This window comes from Bubalus bubalis, chromosome 17 (assembly GCF_019923935.1).
Source record: "Bubalus bubalis isolate 160015118507 breed Murrah chromosome 17, NDDB_SH_1, whole genome shotgun sequence".
Classification (NCBI taxonomy): domain Eukaryota; kingdom Metazoa; phylum Chordata; class Mammalia; order Artiodactyla; family Bovidae; genus Bubalus; species Bubalus bubalis.
In genome coordinates this window covers 69,055,551-69,081,039 of record NC_059173.1, presented here as the reverse complement: position 1 = coordinate 69,081,039, position 25,489 = coordinate 69,055,551, and the positions used below count along the sequence as shown (strand labels likewise).

Genomic DNA, 25,489 nt, shown 5'->3' with positions numbered 1-25,489 from the left:
TTTTTAGCACATGTCAGAGCACACATAGAATGATAATGAGATGCAGCTAGAATAACGCACAAAGAGAAGCCGTTTTAGGGTGTAGAAACAGCTGTGAGGCTCACTCTGGAAGCTATCACTGTCCATTTACTAAAATTCCCATAACCAAGCCATGTTTTCTGTGTACCACCCGGTTTACTCCAAAATGAGAGTGGTTTTTATTGTCATTATTCCCTGATTAGAAAATGATATATAATTGCAGAATTTATATACAATTTATGAAAAACAACAGTAATAAACAAAAATCTTATATCTTGCAGAGATAAGTAATTTGATATTTTTGAAAATCACTTTTCAATGAATCTCAGTGACTGCAGACACCAATCTTACACTACTGAATAATTTATATACACTGTTTTGTTATCTCCTTTTAAAAGTAATACACTGTATAAATGTTTCATGTTGTTGAATATACATATATTAGCATTTCTAATATGCATATTATAACATTTATCTTACTCATCTCCTTTTGTGCTAATTTAGATATTGAACACTCTATTATAAAAATGCTGTAGTGAACACACTCAATTATTTCCTTATGATAATATATCTGGATTATTTGTCCAAGGACATATCTATTTTAAATGATCACATATATTGTCATACTACTACTACTAAGTCGCTTCAGTCGTGTCTGACTCTGTGCAATCCCATAGACGGCAGCCCACCAAGCTCCCCCACCCCTGGGATTCTCCAGTCAAGAACACTGGAGTGGGTTGCCATTTCCTTCTCCAGTGCATGAAAGTGAAGTCGCTCAGTCCTATCCGACTCTTAGCGATCCCATGGACTGCAGCCTACCAGGCTCCTCCATCCATGGGATTTTCCAAGCAAAAGTACTGGAGTGGGGTGCCATTGCCTTCTCCATATATTGTCATACTATCATCCTAAAGGATGATAATCCCTCAAACTAACTTTGAGAAGCCCAATTTTTAAGAATAAGCCCAATTATTATCTCTTTCTTTGTGTAGCAGTGGAATAGATACTTGTCCTTCTCTGTAAACTCTACCTGTTTTCTGAAACTTCCCAAATCAATTGTGGTTAGGAACCAGGGCTGGTGTTTTTTAAAGTTTGCAATCTGTTGTGATTGATGCTTTTGTAAAATACAATAAATATAAATTATTGGGAGAAAAAAGGCATACAAAATGCAAGCCCCAGTTTAAAAAAAGATATTACTATATTACAGAGATATAAGATTATTATGTCATATTGCTATAAATTTCTCTAAATGTTTACTCTCAATTTATTGTATTTATTTTGTTGAGGACTGGGTATAAACAATCCCCAGACTGCACCAGTCGCCTTTCATTGCATCAAGAACATTCTTTTTGACCACTCACCTTCCTTTCCCATATGGTCAACATTTCCCTCGCTACTGGTTTTCCAATCAGTTTTTTTAGTCTCTCCTATCCTGAAAAGCATAGATGTCTCCCTTCATCCTCTGTCTCTTTTCCTTCACAATCAAATTTCTTAAAAATCGTTGTCTACATGCTAGTTCCTATGTCTTTATTTCACTTTAATTTCTTAGCTTGCTGCAATATACAGTCCACTGAAGTCACTCCGCTGAAACTACCCTGTTGAAAATACAAAAGGTCTTGTTGTTGCTAAATGCGCTGGATCTTTTTTCAGTTCTTAGTTGCGCTGCTTTGTGTCTTTGTGCACCGTGCCCTGGATGCTTGGCCTCACTTTTACTTCAAAAGCCACTACTTTCTCCTGATTCTTCATCTGTCTTTCTAGACAAGCCTTCCCAATGTCCTTTTTCTTCTCTGACTTGTTAGAGTTTCCTGGATCTTTTTGGTATATCTCTTTCTTTTCTCCTAGACACACTCTTACTGGTCGCTTCATCCAGTCCCTGTTTCTAGCTACCACTTAACTTTAATATCTCCCTATCTTGACTACATCCTAGATCTAAGTCCCATTAAAGGGTATTTTAAAAATTGAAGTGTATACTTCTGTTAGTTCCAGATGTGCAACATAATTCAGTGTTTTTATAGCGTACACTCCATATAAAGTTATTATTAAACTGTTGACTGTATTGCCGGTACTGTACATTACAGCCTTGTAACTTCTCTCGTTTATACCTAACAGTCTGTACTCCCCATTCCCCTTCATGTACTTTGCCCCTCCTCCATGACTCCCAATACTATGTTAAGTAGAAACGATGAGAGTGGGAATACTTATCTTATTCCTGATCTTAGAGGAAAAGTTTTCAGCTTTTCATTGTTGGTATGATAGCTGTGGGCTTGTCATATATGGTCTTTATTATGTTGAAGTATGTTCCCTCTTTACCAACTATGATAAGTGATTTTATCATAAATGAATGTTGAATTCTGTCATATGTTTTTTTCTGTGTCTATTGAGATGATCATATGGTTTTTATTCTCCCTTTTGTTAATGTGGTGTAACACCTTGATTGATTTGTAGATGTTGAACCATCCTTGCATCCCTGGGATAAATTTTATTTGATCATGAATAAAAATCTCTTTTCTGTATTTGTTGAATTTGGTTTGCTAATTTTTATTGAGGATCTTTTCATTTCAGGAATATTGGTGTGTAATTTTTTTATAGTGTCTTTGTCTGGTTTTGAATAGGGCTTCATAGAATGAGTTTGGAAGTCCCTCTTCTTCAATTTTTGGTATAGTTTAGGAAAGATAGACGTCAACTCATCTTTAAATGTTTGGTAGAAACTCTCCAATTCTGGTGTGGTCCTGGTCTTTGGTTTGTTGGAGGTTTTTGATTATTGATTCAATTTCATTAATAGTAATCAGTGTTCAGTAATCAGTTTCTTCCTGATTCAGTCTTGGAAAAGTGTATGTTTCTAGACATTCTTCCATTTCTTCTAGGCTGTCCAATTTTCTGGTGTATAGTTGTCAATAGTATTCTTTTATGATTGTATCTCTGTGATATTGGTTGTAATTTCTCCTTTGTTTATTTAGATTTTCTCTTATTTTCTTGATGAGTTTCTGACTCATCTTAATCAACTTCGTTTATCTTAAACAACAGCTCTTAATTTCACCAGGCTTTTTCTATTTTTTAAAATTTGGTCTCTATTTTATTTACTTCTCTGATTTTTATTATTCTCTTCCTTTTGTTGACTTTGGGCTTTGTTTGTACTTCTTTTTCTAGTTCCTTTAGATGGAAAGTTAAGTTATTTAAGATATTTCTTGTGTTTTGAGTTAGACCTGAATTACTATAAATTTCTCTCTAAGAACTCCTTTTACTGTGTCTTGTAGATTTTGAAAGTTGTGTGTTGGTTTTTTTTATTCACCTCAAGCTATGTTTTTATTTCTTCTTTGTTGATCCGTTGGTTTCTAGTAATATATTGTTTAGTTTCCACGTCTGTTTATTTTCCAGTTTCCTTCCTGTAATTGATTTCTAGTTTCATAGCACTGTAGTCAGAAAATATGCAAGGTTGATATGATTTCAATCTTCTTAAATGAATTGAAGATTTTTCGTGGCTTAGCATGAGACCTGTCCTGGAGATCTAGTGTCCATGTGCACTTGAAAAAGAATGTGTTTTCTTCTGTTTTTAATGCAATGATTTGTAAATATTAATACCTGTTAAGTCCTTCTGGTCGAATGTGTCATCTAATGTATCCCTTATTGATTTTCTGCCTGTTCATTTATGTAAGTGGGTTATGAAAGTTCTCTATACTTATTGTATTTCTGTCAGTTTCTCCTTTTATATGTGTTAATATTTGCTTTATATATTTAGGTGCTATTGTACTGGGGCATTTATGTTTATGAATGTTATATATTCTTGATTTGACTTGTTTATCATTATATGATGCCCTTCTTTGTCTTTGTTATAAACTTTATTTCAAAGTCTATTTTGTGTGATATGAATATTGTTATCTCTGTTTTCTTTTCATTTCCATTTGTGTGGAGTATCTTTTTCCATCATTTTACTTTCAAGTGTGTGTGTCTTTAGATCTGAAGTGAGTCCCTTATAGGCAGGATATAGATGGTATGTTTTCTTTTTTTTTTAATTTTATTTTATTTTTAAACTTTACAATATTGTATTGGTTTCGCCAAATATTGAAATGAATCCGCCATTCAGCCACCCCATGTCCTGATTGGAGCATTTAATCTATTTACGTAAAGTAATCATTGACAGACATGTACTCACTGACATTTTGTTACTGTTTTCTAGGATTTTTTTTTGCAGTTTTTCTATGTTCTTTTCTTGTTCCTCTAGTCTCTTCCCTTGCAGTTTAATGATTTTCCTTAGTCTTATGTTTGGGTTATTTTCTCTGTTTCTTTGTGTGTCCACTGGAGATTTTTGATTTGTAGTTACCATGAGGTTTACATATATATCAATTATATATAGTTGTTTTAAATTCATAGTTGTTTAAATTCAAACATATCCTGAAAGCTCTACCTTTTTAATTTTACTCCAAACACACTTTATGGTTTGGTGTTATATAATACATTTATATCTGTATCCTTTCAGTGTTTATCGTTGTTATATTTGATTTTATATTTTTTATCTTTTAACATTTATGCCCGCTTATATAAGTGGTTGATTCACTGTTTTTTTACTATATATTTATAATTATCAGTGACTTTTTTCTTCATATCATTTTTTAAAATTTCTTGTTATAAGGTTTTCTTTTTTACTTAAAAAAAAAAAACACTTTCTTATAAGGCCAGTTTAATGGTAACAACATCTTTTAGTTTTTGCTTGTCTGGAAAACTCTTTCTCTCTCCTTCAAGTCTGAATGGTAACCTTGCTGGATAGAGTGTCCTTGGTTGCAGGTTCTTTCGACACTTTAAATATGCCATGCTACTCCCTCTGGCTTGCAAGATTTCTGATAAGATATCAGCTAATATTTTTAATGGTTTCCTTATAAGTGACTCTTTCTCTTCCTGCCTTTAAACTTCTCTCATTCACTCTTTAAATTTTTTTCATTTTTATTATGATATGACTTAGTGTGAGCCTCTTTGAGTTCATCTTGTTTAGGCCTCTCTGTACTTCTTGGACTTGGATATCTGTTTCCTTTTCAGGTTAGTGATATTTTCAGCTACAATTTCACCAAATAACGCTTTATGCCCCTTTTTGTCTCTCTTCCTCTGTGACTCCTATAATGTTAGTAAGCTTGATATTTTCCTAGAAGTCCCTTATTGAATTCTCCAGGCGAGAATACTGGAGTGGGTTGCTATTTCCTTCTCCAGTGGATCTTCCCGACTCAGGTATCAAAGCCAGGTCTACCACACTGCAGGGAGGATCTTTACTATCTGAGCCACCAGGGAAGCCCAGAAGTCCCTTAAATAATCCTTATGAACTTTTTCTTTTTACCTTTCTGATAAGGTGATTTCCACTATTCTGTCTTCCAGGTCATTTATGTGTTTGTCTGTATCACCTAATCTGTGGTTAATTCCTTCTAGTGTGTTTCTCCTTTCAGTTATTGTATTCTTCAGCTCTAACTGGTTCTTTATTATATTTTCTAGTTCTTTTTGAAGTTCCCACTGTATTTTTGTATCCTTTTCCTTGTGAAAGGATGTTCACAAGTTTGATTAACATTTTTTTTATGACTTTTGCTTTGAACCCTTTATCAGATGAATTACTGTCACATTAGGCTTCCCCTCACCCAGGATTTTATATTGCTCTTTGTTTTGCAACATGTTCTACTGTCTTTTCGTTTTGTTTGATGAAATTAAGGAAAACATGCACATCTTGGTCTTGAAGCCATGTCATTGTATTGGATCATCCCTATGCAGTCTCCCTATGCCCGGTGGATTAGGCGGGAGAGCTGGATCTAAAGTGACCATGGGCCATGCCTTTTCTCAGGGTGTGCTAGCAGTTGGTGCCATGTTGAGGGGTGGGGCCAGGTTTGGAGAGGCTGGAGCCACAATCCTGAGTGAGGCTGTCATCTCCTTGGTGATATAGAGGTTTCTGTCTTGGACAAGGGTAGGGATGGGACCCAAGAGGCTGGAAGAGGAGCCTTGAGCCAGCCCTGGCCTTTCACAAGGTACATTGGTGATGTACAAGGTGATGTACCTTGATGTACCTGACTGTCTGAGACAGTCAGAGCCTGTCTCAGACGGAGTGAGGTGGGCTGGGGTGGTCATGGTGGGCTGGTCAGAGCACCAGACAGGTTGCCACTGTGCCAGGACTGGGAGCAAACAACTGTGTCCACACTCTTCAAAAGCAGAGTCTCCATTGCCTACAGGCCTCCATGGTTTTCAAACTACCTAAAAGGGCTCATATTCCCAGTGCTTATCTCCAGGCTGGCATGCCCGATATGGGGCTCAAATCCCTAAGAACTAAGGGAAGATCCCTGAGCCTGTGAAATCTTATTCTGTGTTACCCACCAAGGGTGTGGGTCCTGACAAGACTTCTTCTTCTTCCCTAATACCAGACTCCTTGTGGTTCTTCCTTTATAATCTTGGTTTTAGTAGAGCAAGTCTGCTAGACTTCAGGTCAATTTAAGAGAGAATTTCTTTTTATATCAATGCAATTTTGTCTTTCTAAGAGGAGGTAAGCTCAGGGTCTTCCCACTCCACCATCTTGATCCCACCTTCTAATAATTTTTTATTTTCTACTTTCTTTCTTTTTACAATGAGAAAGTAGAATTAGGATCAGTGCCTTTGACTAAAAATAAATAGCATTTTTGTCCACACTTCATGTCCTGTGGTGAACTGTGGGCTTTGCTCTGTACCATCCTGACTCTAGGACTCCCTATCAAAGGATTTTCAAAGGAAAATAATGGGTTTCATACAAATATAAAACTGACAACTTCCAAAGGTTTTTATTCAACTCACTAGTTAATAAACAAGCCAAAAAGATGTTAAAATTGGTTCAAGGAGAAATCTAAGAAACACACACATGCACACAGAGAGAGAAAATAAGGGATTGTGAAATGCAGAAGAGTTCTAGCCACAGGACAGTAATCATTGCCATTCCACCAGACACAATTAATTTAGATTTCTGTGAACGTGAACTGTTTTAATTATGTGTTTAGTTTTCAGCAATTTACAGAAATAAAATACCTGAAAGACAATGAAGATAAAATACCTGGAAGACAATTCTGATGTCAAAACCAGACTAGTCACACACTGATCTTTATTTTTACCATAGAACATCCACTTATTATTTCCTTCCATTTCAAACTGTTTCAGCATTTTTTCCTGATAGCCTCAAGGACCCAATCTTCATGTCCAATAGCCTCTCATTATCAATGTGTCTAAAACTGAACATCACTCCCTTTTCATTCACCTCATCACGATCTGGCTTCTTCTAGAATTTCTTCAAGTGATCAGCCTTTTTTGCTCAATGTGCCCTTAAAAAATCTTGTTACAGATGTAAACACTGAAAATCCTTGTTCACATTTTTTACATTGTAGACAGATTGTTGTTATAGTAGTAACATTTCTTAAACTCCTTCTGATATGTATCCCCAAATCAATTAATGGCTTTTATTATCTATTTATTTACTACTTAGGAACTTGAAACTGAAAGTTGCTCAGTCATGTCTGACTCTTTGTGACCCCATGGACTGTAGCCTGCCAGGCTTCTCTGTTCTGGAGAGGTCAGAGTACTGGAATGGGCAGCTGTTCCCTTCCCCAGGGGATCTTCCCAGCCCAGGGCTCAAACCCAGGTCTCCCGCATTGCAGGCAGATTCTTTACTGTCTGACCCACCAGAGAAGCCCAAAGAATACTGGAGTGGGTAGCCTATCCCTTCCCCAGTGGATCTTCCCAACCCAGGAATTGAACCAGGGTCTCCTGTATTGCAGGCAGATTCTTTACCAACTGAGAATAGGCCCTAAAGTTTAGTTCATAGGAAAGGTCCTCTTCAAAAAAAATGATGCATCCCCCCAGGCATTCAAGTCAGTTCTTATTTCAACAAGAAACACCAACATTGGGAATGCCCCCTTACCTGGCAGCCTAGAAACTTTCACACCCTGGTCTGGTACACCTTGGTCAGGTTGGGAGGGGTGAGAAGTGAACCTTTCTTTTATAAATTGTAAGAAGGGTAATTATAAAGTGATTTGGGGAAAGACAAACCCATGTGATCCTATGGGTTTTCTCAGGCAGAACCATTTTCAAAATAAGCATATGTAAACTAAACTTCTGGTTATTGACCTAAAACTTACCTGTTTCCAGATACTCCTTAGATAGATTTTTTTTAATACTTTACAAAATTGTATTAGTTTTGCCAAATATCAAAATGAATCCGCCACAGGTATACATGTGTTCCCCATCCTGAACCCTCCTCCCTCCTCCCTCCCCGTACCATCCCTCTGGGTCGTCCCAGTGCACTAGCCCCAAGCATCCAGTATCGTGCATCGAACCTGGACTGGAAACTCGTTTCATACATGATATTTTACATGTTCCAATGCCATTCTCCCAAATCTTCCCACCCTCTCCCTCTCCCACAGAGTCCATAAGACTGTTCTATACATCAGTGTCTCTTTATAACCCCAGTGTCCTCAGGGAGAAATATCAATAACCTCAGATATGCAGATGACACCACCCTTACGGCAGAAAGTAAAGAACTAAAGAGCCTCTTGATGAAAGTGAAAGAGGAGTGAAAGAGTGAGAAAGTTGGCTTAAAGCTCAACATTCAGAAAACTAAGATCATGGCATCTGGTCCCATCATTTCATGGCAAATAGATAGGGAAACAGTGGCTGACTTTATTTTGGGGGGCTCAAAAATCACTGCCAATGGTGACTGCAGCCATGAAATTAAAAGGCGCTTACTCCTTGGAAGGAAAGTTATGACCAACCTAGACAGCATATTAAAAAGCAGACACATTACTTTGCCAACAAAGGTCCATCTAGTCAAGGCTATGGTTTTTCCAGTGGTCATGTATGGATGTGAGAGTTTGACTATAAAGAAAGCTGAGTGATTAAGAATTGATGCTTTTGAACTGTGGTGTTGGAGAAGACTCTTGAGAGTCCCTTGGACTGCAAGGAGATCCAACCAGTCCATCCTAAAGGAAATTAGTCTGAATATTCATTGGACGGACTGATGTTGAAGCTGAAACTCCAATACTTTGGCCACCTGGTGTGAAGAGCTGACTCATTGAAAAGACCCTGATGCTGGGAAAGATTGAGGGCAGGAGGAGAAGGGGTAGACAGAGGATGAGATGGTTGGATGGCATCACCGACTCGATGGACATGGGTGTGGGTGGACTCCGGGAGTTGGTGATTGACAAGGAGGCCTGGCGTGCTGCGGTTCATGGGGTCACAGAGTCGGACACGACTTAGCGACTGAACTGAAGGGTCCTCAGACCTCATTTTAAACACAACTGGTCTACACACCTTTTGGTCTTTCTCCTAAGCCAGATCATGACTCTTACCTCCCTTACTGCTTACTTTTTCTCCTCTGTATCTTTGGAATGCATCCACTTCCTCTAGGTGCATATCTTTCCAGAACCCCCTCATTACGCAGACTCTGTGATAGTCTCCTATCTTCCACTAGTCTATAAGCTCTGACACTGCTGCCCAGGATTCTTCCTAAAACAGAAATGTGACTCACAGTGTCTTCCTGTCTAAAATCTTGCAGGTAGATTTTAAGATAAAGCCCAGCGTCTTGGCAGTGTATACAGGGCAGTTCATGATTGGATATCCTGCTTATCTTCCAGATTTATATTCTTGCTACTGTCAATCCTCTTTCTGCCTACATTCTACCCTCAAATACCCAGGGGACCCTAAATTCTAGTCATACTAAAATGTTTGCAACCTTTGCTTTGTCATATTCCTGGGACTTCATCCAGGTTTGACCCTCTTCCCTCTCCCTCCCCTAAGACTAATAGCCTGGCTTCCTTCCCTTTAGGAGTTAGTTTGGTGTCACTGTTTATAATAAGCATTTTCTTGCCATCCTAACGCAGGACCCTGTGCTCATCTTCTGTCTTCCCAGTGTCCTGCACATGTGAGTTTCACACTGTACTTTAATGTCCAGGTACGGATGTGCCTTTCCTCCTGGACTGTAAACTCTTAGAAGTCAGATCACATCTTCCTCTCCTCATATTCCCAGTGTCCCAACACATATTTGGTACATGACAGGTGTTGTTAAAATGTTTAATGAGGCAATGAATGGCTTTATCAATCACAAATGCCACAGAAATGTAATTTGTCTCACCACCTGTGTTTGGTACAAATTAACATGTCTCCTGAAGGCCTTCAAATGCCGTCCCTGCTCCTCAGCCCCCAGTACTGCCTGAGGCTGCTGTTTTTTCAGCACTGCTCCACTTCCTCCATGTGCCTCTGCAGGGCTCAGGAAGTTCTCATGCTGTTGGGAATGGTCCCCACTAGTCCAAGAATGTGGCTGGTAGGTCACTGAACTTCATTTTCCCAGCTAATCTTCAGGTTGTCTTTAAAATGCCTTTGGAAGCTTTTTATCCCTGAGTTTAGTTTTTTTTAATTAATTAATTTAATTGGAGGCTAATTACTTTACAATATTGTAGTGGTTTTGCCATACATTGACATGAATCAGCCATGAGTGTTCATGTGTCCCCCATCCTGAACCCCCCTCCCACCTCTCTCCCCATCCCATCCCTCTGGGTCATCCCAGTGCACCAGCCCTGAGCACCCTGTCTCATGCATCAAAACTGGACTGGCAATCTATTTCATATATGGTAATATACATGTCTCAATGCTATTCTCTCAAACCATCCCACCCTCGCCTTCTCCCACAGAGTCCAAAAGTCTCTTCTCTATCTCTGTGTCTCTTTTGCTGTCTTGCATAAAGGGCTTCCCTTGTGGCTAGCTGGTAAATAATCCACCTGCAGTGCAGCAGACCTGGGTTTGATCTCTGGGTTGGGAAGATCCCCTGGAGAAGGGAACGGCTACCCACTCCAGCATTCTGGCCTGGAGAATTCTATGGACTCTATAGTCCATGGGTTCACAAAGAGTCCGACACGACTGGGTGACTTTCACTTTTACTTTTAAATTTTATTCTACTTGGTACCATATACAATAGCAAAAGGAACATATTTTAAAGAATAAAACATAGGAACATATTTAAAGAATAAAACATAATCCTTGCTTATGTTATGTAAGAGATAGACAAGTGTTCTACTGTCTCTGAAAGAAGTGTTATGGCTCATGCACAAAGGGCCATGTAGAAGAGGACCTTATTCCAGTAATATAACCAACATTCAATCTATAGTGAGTAAGGGGAAAATTAAAAATACGTTGTTGTAAATCAATCTGTTAATTTTTGACTGCTATCTACAAATGAACATCAAATACTGTTGCTTATCTCTGCCTACTATTGTTTTATTTCAAGTAAAATATGCATTTTAACCCTTCAAAAAGGAAAAGCATATTACTATAAAAAGTTGAAGTTGAAAAAAATTCATACTGCTGCAAATCAGTCAAAGCAAGTGTTTGAATTACTGATTGAATTCAGATAGATGTTGAATTTTATTTTTTGCTTATCCCCTGAGTATTATTATCAGGAAGCTTTGTGAGGGTAGGGACTGGATCATGTACTTACAAAAGTGATAGTGTACTATAATAATCAGGAAATAAATATTTGTTGGATGAATATATATATTCATAGTAAAGAGCTGCTACTTTTTCAATTCAAATATATTCTGAACTTGCTTTCTTTAATAGATGGAAATACTGATGAGTACTTTGCTATTAATGAAATGTCGGGAGAACTCTCAACCACTCGCGCTTTGGACCGGGAGGAAGTCAGCAACTTCACCCTCCTCATCCTGTGCTCGGATCTGGGGAGCCCGCCGCAAAGCTCCACGGCGCAGCTGCAGGTCAGAGTTCTGGATGACAACGACCACAGCCCTTCCTTCCCCAGGCTGCAGTACCAGGCTTCTGTGAGAGAGGACGCACAGGTGGGAACCACGGTTCTCGTGCTCTCCTCCGCTGACGAGGATGAGGGCCTGAACGGGCAAACCATGTATTCTCTGGTGCATGAGGCTTCCGGGGCGTTCACCATCGACCCTGTAGCAGGCACACTGAGAACCAGCCGCGCCCTTGACCGGGAAGCCAGGTCTGAGCACGTATTGAAGGCTGTGGCTAGAGACTGTGGTGTCCAAGGCTCACGAAGCACCACGGTGGTTATAAAAGTACATGTCACTGATGTTAATGACAACAGTCCAGTTTTGGAACAGAACCCCCTTGATATTTTTCTTTCCTCTCAGTCACCTACAAACCAAACAGCTGCCATCCTCAGAGCCAGTGACCCAGACTCGGGGCCCAATGGCACCGTCACGTTCAGCTTCGCAGAGCCCCAGTCAATGCTTTCTATTAATGAATACACAGGAGCCATTCAACTTCAGCAAATTCCGTCTTCAGAATATTTTCCTATTTGGCTGCAGTTAAAAGCTGTGGATCAAGGGGTCCCAGCTAGGACAACCACTGGTCTCCTGGTCATTCACATGGAAGGAGAAGATGTAAGGATCTCCTTCAGCCAGCATCTGTATAAAGGGATCGTGCCTGAAAATTGTGAGGCAGGTGAGTGTCGTGTCCCAGTTTTGGCCAAATGCTTAAAACTATCAAAGCATTAAAACTATGAATTTCTGAGTCCAGCCAATTCTTGGTATTACAATTTTCATTCAGCATATGTTATTAAAAATAGATACTCAAATACAGTAACATATTCACACCCCTTTCAAGACAGCAAAAACTAATAAAAACACTGAAAGCATTCAGGACTCTTGAACTTTAAGTTTAAAAATCTCAAAAAACCCACATTTATGTAAATGCTTATGAATCCCAAACAACTACATTTCCTAAATGACTTTCCTGGAAATACAATGAGAGGTGAAATATGTTGTGGTTCAGTGACTGCCACTGTGTGTCCTTGGGAAGCTGGCTCTCTCAGCCTCCGTTTCCCAACCTGCAAATTAGGGATGAGTTTGGTACCTACCTCAGTAGGGTGTTCTGAGGACTGAATGGCCACTTCATATAAAGCCCTTAAAACCGTATCTGACTCAGAATCAGTGTGTAATTTTAAGGAAGTGCTATTTTTCTTATTATTACTTCATTTTGATACAGTCAGTATTACTTTCAAATAATGCAGTAATATCTGATCTTCAAAGAATTTGGCAAGATTATACTACTCAGAACAGGCTTCTGTGAATGGTGACTGTTTTTCCTCATAATGCTAAATTATTTTTCAGTTATTTCCCTACTCAAATTTATGCCATAATGGGAAACATAAATAATTAATTCCAATGATCTTTCTACCCTAAAGCAAAAAAACCCATTTGCAGATAGTTGTGAATGGAAAGAAATCCAATCTAGGTGATAATATCTAACTAGAGAGTTGAAATATAAACCTTCTGAATCTTTGAACCAGAGGGCAAATCACGTGGACTCCAGGGCTTGGGGGAGGAGGAGTTTGCTTTCAACAAGTCTGATATGTGCTGTTTGATTTCTCCAGTTGTTCTTTGTTTTTGCTTTGTCATTCTGGATTCAATTTCACTTTATTCATACCCAAAACAACCACTGTTTAAAAGGCAACTTGAATTTTTCTGAAATTGATTCATTTACTTCATAGTGAAAATATTTGTTACACATTATTACACATTTGTTACACATTATATTCTCTATAAAAAAAGAATATTCAACTTAATATTGAATGTCAAGTTAGGATTCTTCTCAGTTACATATTATTAACCCCAATTTCATCTTCTTCTGAATTATGGTTATCTCATGGGCTGCTTATTCAGAAGGCCTCTTATGATTCTAAACATTATTAGGGGTAAATTGCAGTTACCTTCATTAAATGAAATAATAGCATCTTCCAAAATAACTAGAAATTTCCACCTATTCTTAGGTGTAATGAGAATTCCACAGAAGAGTTAAATGTTAAATAATATGAGATACTCCATAGAGCTGTGTTTCCTCATGAGAGCTATACATCCTAACTCCAGAGCAGAGCCTGATAGAAAGGAAAGGTAAAATTTTCTAAATAATAATAATTAATATATTTGTGCTAAATAATACAGCACAAAATATATTAATGAATCTTGAAATGAATTTGATAAAATCATAGAATTTTTAAGTCCAGCTTTTATCAGCAGTGAACATATAAACATTTTTTTCTTAACAGATGATCTTTCAGTCTCTACTTGAATCTCTCAGTGATTGAGAGTCTAGGACAGTGGTTCTTGAACTTGGGTATGAAACAAGCACTCTCTCATGATTGCAGAAGTTTCTGCTTCAGTAATCTGGGATCCAGGAACTATCATTTTTAACGCTCTGTAGGTGATTTGATTACATGACAAAGTTGGAAAACTCTTTCATTTGGAAAGTAATTCCTGTGTTAAACCCAGATCTGCCTCATTTATGTATGTCTGTAAAGTCTAGTCCTGCCATCTGGAGTATTCCACTGATCTACACGGTTGCTTGTTCTTTAAATGTTTTATTTGCTCCTTCAACAAAAATTCTGTTGAATATTATGTGCCAGGTACATTTCTATTGGGATATGTTAGTGAACAAAAAGACAAAGATGCTTGTCCTTGAGAGGCTTACATTCCAGCAGGGGTAAAGAGACAATATCAGTGAGCGTAATAAATAGCTAAAACATAGTGCATGTTCAGTTCAGTTCAGTCGCTCAGTCATGTCCGACTCTTTGCGACCCCATGAATCGCAGCACGCCAGGCCTCGCTGTCCATCACCAACTCCCGGAGTTCACTCAAACTCATGTCCATCGAGTCAGTGATGCCATCCAGCCATCTCATCCTCTGTCGTCCCCTTCTCCTCCCGCCCCCAATCCCTCCCAGCATCAGAGTCTTTTCCAATGAGTCAACTCTTCACATGAGGTGGCCAAAGTACTGGAGTTTCAGCCTCAGCATCATTCCTTCCAAAGAAATCCCAGGGCTGATCTCCTTCAGAATGGACTGGTTGGATCTCCCTTCAGTCCAAGGGACTCTCAAGAGTCTTCTCCAACACCACAGTTCAAAGGGATCAATTCTTCGGCGCTGAGCTTTCTTCACAGTCCATCTCTCACATCCATACATGACCACAGGAAAAACCATAGCCTTGACTAGATGGACCTTTGTTGGCAAAGTAATGTCTCTGCTTTTTAATATGCTCTCTAGGTTGGTCATAACTTTCCTTCCAAGGAGTAAGCGTCTTTTAATTTCATGGCTGCAGTCACCATCTGCAGTGATTTTGGAGCCCAAAAAATAAAGTCTGACACTGTTTCCACTGTTTCCCTATCTATTCCCCATGAAGTGATGGGACCAGATGTCATGATCTTCATTTTCTGAATGTTCATTTTTAAACCAACTTTTTCACTCTCCTCTTTCACCTTCATCAAGAGGCTTTTTAGTTCCTCTTCATTTTCTGCCGTAAGGGTGGTGTCATCTGCATATCTGAGGTTATTGATATTTCTCCTGGCAATCTTGATTCCAGCTTGTGCTTCTTCCAGCCCAGCATTTCTCATGATGTACTATGCATATAGGTTAAATAAGCAGGGTGACAATATACAGCCTTGACATACTCCTTTTCCTATTGGAGCCAGTCTGTTGTTCCATGTCCAATTCTAACTGTTGCTTTCTGACCTGCATACAAATTTCTCAAGAGGCAGGTCAGGTGGTCTGGTATTCCTATCTCTTTCAGAACTCTCCACAGTTGATTGTGATCCACACAGTCAAAGGCTTTGGCATAGTCAATAAAGCAGAAATAGATGTTTTTCTGGAACTCTTGCTTTTTCCATGATCCAGCGGATGTTGGCAATTTGATCTCTGGTTCCTCTGCCTTTTCTAAAACCAGCTTGAACATCTGGAAGTTCACGGTTCATGTATTGTTGAAGCCTGGCTTGGAGAATTTTGAGCATTACTTCACTAGCGTGTGAGATGAGTGCAATTGTGTGGTAGTTTGAGCATTCTTTGGCATTGCCTTTCTTTGGGATTGGAATGAAAACTGACCTCTTCCAGTCCTGTGGCCACTGCCGAGTTTTCCAAATTTTCTGGCATATTGCATGCTGCCCTTTCACAGCATCATCTTTCAGGATTTGAAATAGCTCAACTGGAATTCCATCACCTCCACTGGCTTTGTTCGTAGTGATGCTTTCTAAGGCCCACTTGACTTCACATTCCAGGATGTCTGGCTCTAGGTGACTCATCACACCATCATGATTATCTGGGTCATGAAGATCTTTTTTGTACAGTTCTTCTGTGTATTCTTGCCACCTCTTCTTAATATCTTCTGCTTCTGTTAGGTCCATACCATTTCTGTCCTTTATTGAGCCCATCTTTGCATGAAATGTTCCCTTGGTATCTCTGATTTTCTTGAAGAGATCTCTAGTCTTTCCCATTCTGTTGTTTTCCTCTATTTCTTTGCATTGATTGCCGAGGAAGGCTTTCTTATCTCTCCTTGCTATTCTTTGGAACTCCGCATTCAGATGCTTGTATCTTTCCTTTTCTCCTTTGCTTTTTGCTTCTCTTCTTTTCACAGCTATTTGTAAGGCCTCCCCAGACAGCCATTTTGCTTTTTTGCATTTCTTTTCCATGGGGATGGTCTTGATCCCTGTCTCCTGTACAATGTCACAGTGTATGTTAGCTGGTATTAAAAGCTGTGGTATGAAGAAACAGCAGGATTCCTGGCAAGGGCACAAAGACGATTTTAGATGGCATGTTAGGACTGGCATTAGTGAGCAAGTGAAATTTGGGGCAAAGACATAAAGAAAAGAGGTAGCCATTCATATATATGGGAAGATAGCATTTCCAAAGAAAAAGAGGAGAAATCCAGTGGGAACTCACCTGGTTTGTTCATGAACAGTAAAGGGGACTGTGTGACTAAAGCAGAGTAAGCAAGGTGAAAGTGAAAGTGAAGTCGTGTCTGACTCTTTGCGACCCTTTGGACTGTAGCCTGCCAGGATCCTCCATCCCTGGGATTTTCTAGGCAAGAATACTGGAGTGGGTTGCCATTTCTTTCTCCAGGAGATATTCCCAATGCAGGGATTGAACCCGGGTCTGCTTCATTGTAGGCAGATGCTTTACTGTCTGAGCCACCAGGGAAGTCAAGCAAGATGAAGAATGGTAAAAACTGAGGTCAGAAGAAGACAAAAAGAAGAGGTGGTGTCTTGTAGATCACTGGGAGGTCTTTGACTTTTACTGAAAATAGTTTTTCTTTCTCTAGTTCATTCAGTTATTCTTCACATAATGAGATTTCCAACCACTGCTAGTGAATAGTCTCACCCAATACAAATTCTGCAGAGTAGGAGGCATCAAGTAAATTATCCCTCAAAAGAATTGGCATAGACTAAGTCAGTCGTCGTTATCACACTTGTTCACATTAGTAAATGAAATTTCTAAAAATTAAGTAATGTGTCTGGCCATTTCCTAATTAAGATATCATTTCTCAAGTCACCCAGAATCAATTTCTTTGTAGGATTAACCCCCCCAAAAAGCCCATATCTAAGGCATCCCAAAGAAAGCCCAATATGAAATTAAGCTATAGATTAGGAAGTTTAATAATGTTTATGGTTGAGAAATGATTTAATAATAACACTAATGAAAACTGCCATGGAAGGGAAAATTTTGTACCTGATTTCATTTTTTCAATGTGCCATTCATTTCTTTGTCCAGGATTCGCTCTGCTGATAGGAGGCAGCCGTTATGGGAGGAAACTATCCTTGTTTTGGTCCATTTCTCATCACTCAACCTTCCATCTACCCCCAGCCATAGCAGTTGGAATTAATCACTATGGTTAACAGTATCCGGGTCTGAGATAAAAAAAAAAAAAATTAGGGTGGAAGACTAAATTAATCTCTTACCTCTGAAGGCAGGCCTCCTGCTGCAGATTCAGGCAGAAAAGCGATGAACTCATGGGTGGTGGTGGTGGTGGCGGCGGCGGTGGTTTAGTCGCTAAGTTGTGTCTGACTCTTGCGACCCATGGACTGTAGCCCACCAGGCTCCTCTGCCCATGGGATTTCCCAGGCAAGAATATTGGAGTAGGTTGCCATTTCCTTCTCCAGGGCATCTTTCCAACCCAGGGATCAAACCCATGTCTCCAGCATTGCAGGCAGATTCTTTATTCTTTACCAGGAAAGCTAGAATACGTGGGTGGAAAGACTTTATTCTGCTGTTGTGTTGTTTTTTGTTTTTTTTTTTTTTGACCTCTGATCAGAGTCATCCTTCTTAATCTTCTTGAATTTAGAATTATTGAACTAAATTTGACTGGTACCTTTTAAATAGAGCCTAACAGTTTAAAAATTTGTTTGTTAATCTTACATATAACAAGGTTAGAAATATTCTGGCAGTAAGCATATGTTATCCATAAATATTCAGGTAGGCATGCACTACAAAACGTCTAAAACAACGGGTTGAGATCTTGTTTTGAAGAGTAGCTATGACATGTGTGAAGGGCATGGAGCTTACAGGAAGAGTAGCCTAAAAGCTGTATGACAGGAAGCACAACAAGAAAGGAAAGGATGATGGTTAAGAAGGCTATTGAATCTGATTTAATGCAACTAATCTACACCCACATCAGCAGGATTTCCTAGGCCCTGGTGGACAACAGTGACGAGGTGCATAAAATATTGATTAACATTTCATCTGGCCAAAGCTTTGCCTGGAGTGTGAATTCTGCCAGATCATAACAAGGGCACCAAAAGGTGATTTTTAAAAAATTTGGATTCCAATGGTTTCATTCATTTCTTTTCAGTCACTCAGTCATGTCTGACCCTTTGCGACCCCATGGACTGTAGCATGCCAGGCTTCCCTGTCCATCACCAACTCCTGGAGCTTGCTCAAACTCATGTCCACTGAGTCAGTGATGCCATCCAACCATCTCATCCTCTGTCATTGCCTTCTCCTCCTGCCTTCAATCTTTCCCAGCATCAGGGTCTTTTCCAATGAGTCAGTTCTTCATATCAGGTGGCCAAAGTGTTGGAATTTCAGCTTCAACATCAGTCCTTCCAATGAATATTCAAGACTGATTTCCATTAGGGTGGACTGGATTGATCTCCTTGCAGTCAACCGCACAGTTCAAAAGCATCAATTCTTCAGTGCTCAGCTTTCTTTATAGTCCAACTCTCACATCCATACATGACTACTGGAAAAACCATAGCTTTGACTAGACGGACCTTTTTTGGCAAAGTAATGTCTCTGCTTTTTAATATGCTGTCTAGGTTGGTCATAGCTTTTCTTCCAAGGAGCAAGTGTCTTTTAATTTCATGGCTGCAATCACCATCTGCAGTGATTTTGGAGCCCAAGAAAATAAAGTCTCTCACTATTTCCATTGTTTCCTCATCTGTTTGCCTTGAAGTAACAGGATTTCAAGTGATAGATGCCATGATGTTCGTTTATTGAATGTGGAGTTTTAAGCCAACTTTTTCACTCTCCTCTTTCACTTTCTTCAAGATTCTCTTTAGTTCTTCTCTTTCTGCCATAAGGGTGGTGTCATCTACATATTTGAGGTTATTGATATTTCTCCCAGCAATCTTGATTCCAGCTTGTGCTTCATCCAGCCTGGCGTTTTGCATGATGTACTCTGCATATAAATTAAATAAGCAGGGTGACAATATACAGCTGTGATGTACTGCTTTCCCAATTTGGAACCAGTCTGTTGTTCCATGTCCAGTTCTAACTATTGCTTCCTGACCTGCATACAGATTTCTCAGGAGGCAGATGAGGTGGCCTGAAATTCCCACCTCTTTAAGAATTTTCCACATTATGTTGTGATCCACACAGTCAAAGGCTTTGGCATGGTTACTAAGGCAGAAATACATGTTTTTATGGAACTCTCTTCCTTTTTCAATGATCCAGTGGATGTTGGCAATTTGATCTGTGTTTCCTCTGCCTTTTCTAAATCCAGCTTGAACCTCTGGAAGTTCAGGATTCACATACTACTGAAGTGTGGCTTGGAGAATTTTGAGCATTACTTTGCTAGCGTGTGTGATGAGTGCAATTGTGCAGTAGTTTGAACATTCTTTGGCATTGCCAAAGAATGGAATGAAAACTGACCTTTTCTAGTCTTGTGGTCACTGCTGAGTTTTCCAAATTTGCTGGCATATTGAGTGCAGCACTTTCACAGCATCATCTTTTAGGATTTGAAATAGCTCAGTTTGAATTCCATCATCTCCATTAGCTTTGTTTGTAGTAATGCTTCCTAAGGCCCACTTGACTTCACATTCCAGGATGTCTGGCTCTAGGTGAGTGATCACACCATCATGGTTATCTGGGTCATGAAGATCTTTTTTGTATAGTTCTTCCATGTATCCTCATTGCCTTCTCCTTCCAATGGTTTTAAAACATTGTAAATCCATTGATTAGTGTTTAAATGGCCTTGACATAAATTATTTAATAACATTTTATAATTTCCAGCTTTGCTTTACTCTCCAATATGCCTGCAATTTTGATCTTTATTTTCAGATGAAAAATCCTGGAAGCTGCCTATTGGAAGTTTACATTTTCTGTGGTTTAAATGGCCTGTCAGTAGGAGCACTTGACATCTGAGTTAATTATTTTTTGTACTATCCTAAGTTTTAATCATTTTAAACTGTTTTTAACATTTAGATTTTCTTAAGAAAATAAAAATTAAAACAACTCAATTTTTATATTTGTTTAACATTTCTTTCTTGGAAAGCCTACAAGTTTGAATTTCAATTAATATTGTGTCTTTCTATTGACAGCATTAAACTTAACATTTCAATTGTTTAAAACAGAATATAGTTTAATTATATATATAAATAATTTTTATAGCTTATAGCATTTTAGAAGCAGCCCTTTGGTAGATAAAATCTCTTTATGTCATGAAATATTCACTTTTTCATAGAAAGAGTCATCACAGAAGGTGCCAGTTGCCTATAAGAGAGAGGTTAGATGTACTGCAAGGTGGCAAGAAAAGCTGAAGCTCAAGTGATTCCCCACCCTTCACTCTTACCACTTAGTCTTCCTTTTATACCTGCATGAGAAGAAATATAAGCATTCTGAATTTTTCTGAAGTGGAAGATAAACCACTTGGTTGTCCATGACATTCTAATCCACTGAACCATTTACATCCTCCTTCTAGATGCCAGCTTTTATTTCTTCTGTTTCACTTCCAAAGCTTTGGTTATACCAGTAAGGGTGAATCAGCAGCTTTTCCCCAATGTGAACTTTCTACAATTTCATGCATTTTTAGATAATTACTATGAGAGGAAAAATTGAAATTATGAATTGTGTTGATACCTTGATTAAAAATGACTAGTCAGACATTGAAAGACTTGAGATAAAATTAACATAATGATGTCTGAGGGCATTCTAAGTATTAAAATACATTTAACATTGTCTACTAAATAAATTTGATCTTGATATTTTGGAGGAAAACCCATCTTCTGGCCCTTTGCAATTGATCCAGAATTCTGGCTCCTACAGTGGGCCAGGTTGGGCACATGTACGTGGAGTATGGAAATAGCATAGGAGTTAGTATAGCTGAGTGTATCTCTACTGCTCTCCTGCCCAGGTTGGACAACTTTCCCACTCCTTCTGGAAAGTGGAGATGGAAACAACTGATTCACAGGGAAACCATAAGGATCAAGTGAGGTCATAAGAGTCTGCTAGTCACAGTTTTCATTGTTACTCTTATCTTCTTTCTGTCCCAAATCCTTAATTGAATTCCATAAAGTTAGCTGAGTATAAATTCTCACCAGAACAGCTAATAGTTACTTAGCAAGTATTTAACAGCAATTAAATATTTGCAGTTTTAAAAACCCTACCAGTCCTGTTTTACTTGGTCTCCAAACCAGATAAGAACTATATTTTACAAGGTGTTAGAGTTTCCATAATTTTGGAAGTGATGTCTCTATGTCATCCACAACTTTGGAACAGGGTCCAATATATAACATTTTATGATAATGAAAAGAAGGAAGCAAACAATATCTCTCATTACTATTCATTCTTTAAGGCTGGGCTCCTATTTGGAATGGAATTTATTGGAATGAATGCCCTCTAAGTTACCATTGGCTAACAGTGTCAAATTCTATCACCTTACATATGACTCTAAGGTAGCTCCAGAAGAGAGAGGAGGAGAAAGTCCTCTTGAAAGAAGGTGAACATCTCACAAGGCAGTTTTCATTTTGTGAATTAACCCCAGTCCCACATCTAAGCCTCAGCTATATAGGCTCAAGACCTAATCTTAGCAAACCGAGTTCTTCTCTTGACGTTGGGGGTCACTAACCATTAGAAAGGGGACTGATATATAAACCAGAGTACAATTCTCCTAGACCCTGGTGGCTCAGATGGCAAAGAATCTGCCTACAATGCAAGAGACCTGAGTTTGATCCCTGGATCAGAAAGATCCCTGGAGAAGGAAATGGCTACCCACTCCAATATTCTTGCCTGGAGAATTCCATAGACAGAGGAGCCTGGCAAGCTATAGTCCACGAGGTCACAAAGAGTCAGATATAACAACGTGACTAACACTTTCATTTTTAGTTATTTTTCTTATAGAAAAACTATAATTGCCCTCTGGATTACAGTAGTCATTTCAGAATGACCAGCTTTCTCTGGGAAAAAGGACGCAGGAAGCCAGATTATACTCAGAAGTTTGCTTGTTAATCTTATATAGTTCAAGTAAGATATAATTCTCATGAATTATATCCTACTTGAATGTCATCAGCCCATGTTACCCTTTCCTAAGAAAGAACTCACACAGCGTTGCCAAGTAGAATTTTATGAGCCTTTCATGATCGTCTGGGCTTGCATTGCTCATCGACTTCCTTTTGATCACATCTGTTCTTGTGTCTTAACGCCTCCATCAAGCCTTCTGCCCTGGGAATGCTTCTGTTCCTTCAGGTGATTTTGTATAGCTCTCTTCTTAACTATTATATTTTGTTTAGAGATGTAACAGAGTTAATATTTTTAGCAGCTACTTTTTAACAAATGTTTAAGTACACAGCAAAATCGAGGGGAAAGCACAGAGGTTTCCCATGTACCCTTTGCTACAGTGACTCATGCATTCCCTCCCTCATTATCAGCATCCTTCCCAGAGTGAGGGTGGTGGTGGTTAGTCAGTAAGTAAGATCTGACTCTTGTGACCTCATAGACTGTAGACCTCCAGGCACCTCTGTTCATGGAATTTCCCAGGCAAGAATACTGGAGTGGGCTGCCATTTGCTTCTCCATCCCAGAGTGATACATTTGCTAAAATCTGTGAACCTACATTGATTCATCATAATCTCCCAAAGTTTCCAGTTTTCTTTAGGGTTCACCCTTGGTGTTGTACGTTCTGTGGGTGTAAATGTTGTTCAGTCACTCAGTCGTGTCCGACTCTTTGCGACCCCATGGACTGCAGGACGCCAGGCCTCTCTGTCCCTATGCATCTCCCAAAGTTTGCCCAAGTTCATGTCTGTTTCATTGGTGATGCCATCCAGCCTTCTCATCCTTTGATGCTCTCTTCTCCTCCTGCCCTTAATCTTTCCCAGCATCAGGGACTTTTCCATTGAGTCAGCTGTTCACATCAGATGACCAAGATACTGGAGTTTCAGCATCAGTCCTTCCAATGAGTATTCAGGGTTGATTTCCCTTAAGATTGATGGGTTTGATCTCCTTGCTGTCCAAGGGACTCTCAGGAGTCTTCTCCAGCACCATAGTTCAAAGGCATCAATTTTTTGGTGCTCCACCTTCTTCACAGTCCAGCTCTCACAACCATATGTGACCACTGGGAAGACCATTGCCTTGACTATATGGACTTTTGTCAGTAGAGTAGTGTCTAACATGTATAAATGTGTTAAACCTATCTCTAGGTTTGTCATAGACCTGCTAAGAAACAAATGGCTTCTGATTTTATGGCTGCAGTCCTAGCTGCAGTGATTTTAGAGCCTAAGAAGAGGAAATCTGTCACTGCTTCCACCTTTTCCCCCTCTATTTGCCATGAAGTAATGGGGCCAGATGCCATGATCTTAGGTTAGGTTTTTTTTTTTTTAATATTTAGTTTTAAGCCAGCTCTGGAGGGAATGGCAAACTACCCCAGTATACTTGCCATGAGAACCTCATGAACTGTGTAAAAGGACAAATGAGTTTAGATAAATGTATAGTAACATGGGGTCACAAAGAGTGAATGAACTGAACTGATAGTAACATATGTCCACCATTATTATATCATACAGAGTAGATTCTCTGCCTAAAAAACATACTTTTCCTACCCATCCTTTTCCCCATACTCCGTGTCCAAACCCAGGCAACCACTGAGCTTGTTACTGTCTCTATAGTTTTGCCTTTTACAATATGTCATATAGTTGGAATCATATAGTATGATTCCATATGTAGCCTTCCGTATATTCCATATATAGCCTTTTCAGATTCACTTCTTTTACTTAGTGATATGCATATAATGTTTCTCCATGTCTATAGGTTGCTTGAGAGCTCATTTCTTTTCAGCATTGAATAGTATTCCATTGTCTAGATATTGCAGTTTATATACCCATCTACTGAAGGACATCTTGGTTGTTTTGAAGTTTTGGCAGTTATGAATAAATTTCTATAAGAACCAGGGTACAGGTTTTTATGTAGACAGAAATCTCCAACTCCTTTGGGTAACTTTCAGGGAGTATGATTCCTGGATCTTATGGTAAGACTATATTTAGTTTTGTAAGTAAGTGCCAAACTGTCTTCCAAAGTGGTTGTACCATTTTGCTTTTCCACCAGCAATCAATGAATGAGAATTCCTGTTGCTCCATATCTTTGCCAGCATATGATGTTGTCAGTGTTCCAAGATATATGGTTCTTTGTCATTTTAGTTTGCATTTCTATGATGAAATATGATGTGCATATCTTCAGATGCTTACTTTCCACCTGTATATCTTCTTTTGTGAGTGTTTTTAAAGGTCTTTTGTTGATTTTTAAGCAGGTTGTTTGTTAATGTTGAGTTTAAGAGTTCTTTGTATATTCTGAATAATAGGCCTTTATCAGATATGTCTTTTGCAAAAATATCCTCCCAGTCTATGTCTAGTCTTTTCTTTCTCTTGGCAGTATCTTTTGCTGAGTAGAAAAATTTAATTTTAATAAAGGCCAGCATTTTAATTCCATCTTTCTGGGATCCTGCCTTTGGTGTTGTATCTAAAAAGTTATCACCAAACCTGGAATCAGCTAAATTTTCTCCAGCGTCTAGGAATTTTGTGTTTCAGCATTTTGAATTCAGGTCCATGACCCATGTTGACTTAATATTTTAAAAGACATAAGGTCCTTGTACAGATTCTTTTTTTTTTTTTTTTTTTTTGCATGTGGAAGCCCAGTGTCCCTCCACTATTTGTTGAAAAGACTATCCATCGTATTGCCTTTGCTCTTTTGCCAAAGATCAGTTGACTGTATTTACATATGTCTATTTTGGGGGCTCTGTATTCTGTTCCATTGATCTATTTGTCTTATCCTTTCATCTTGATTACTGTAGCTTTATAGTCTTGAAGTCAAGTAGTCCTATTAATCCAACTTTGTTCTTTTCCTGAGGGTTAATATTTTTTACTATTTATTTCTACTCTTTTCTATATTGCCTGTCTGTGAATAGGAGTTTTCACCTATTCTGTGAGAGACATTCACTTATTTTGGACT

General features: G+C 38.9%; 1 protein-coding gene across 1 annotated transcript in view; it reads left to right on the top strand.

The window, feature by feature from the left end:
• DCHS2 (dachsous cadherin-related 2) overlaps window positions 1-25,489 on the top strand; it is a 266,320-nt gene that overhangs the window by 184,889 nt on the left and 55,942 nt on the right. The window contains exon 13 of the mRNA XM_044930576.2: window positions 11,605-12,462. Coding sequence (XP_044786511.2) covers window positions 11,605-12,462 — 858 coding nt within the window. The remainder of the gene's footprint in view (window positions 1-11,604; window positions 12,463-25,489) is intronic.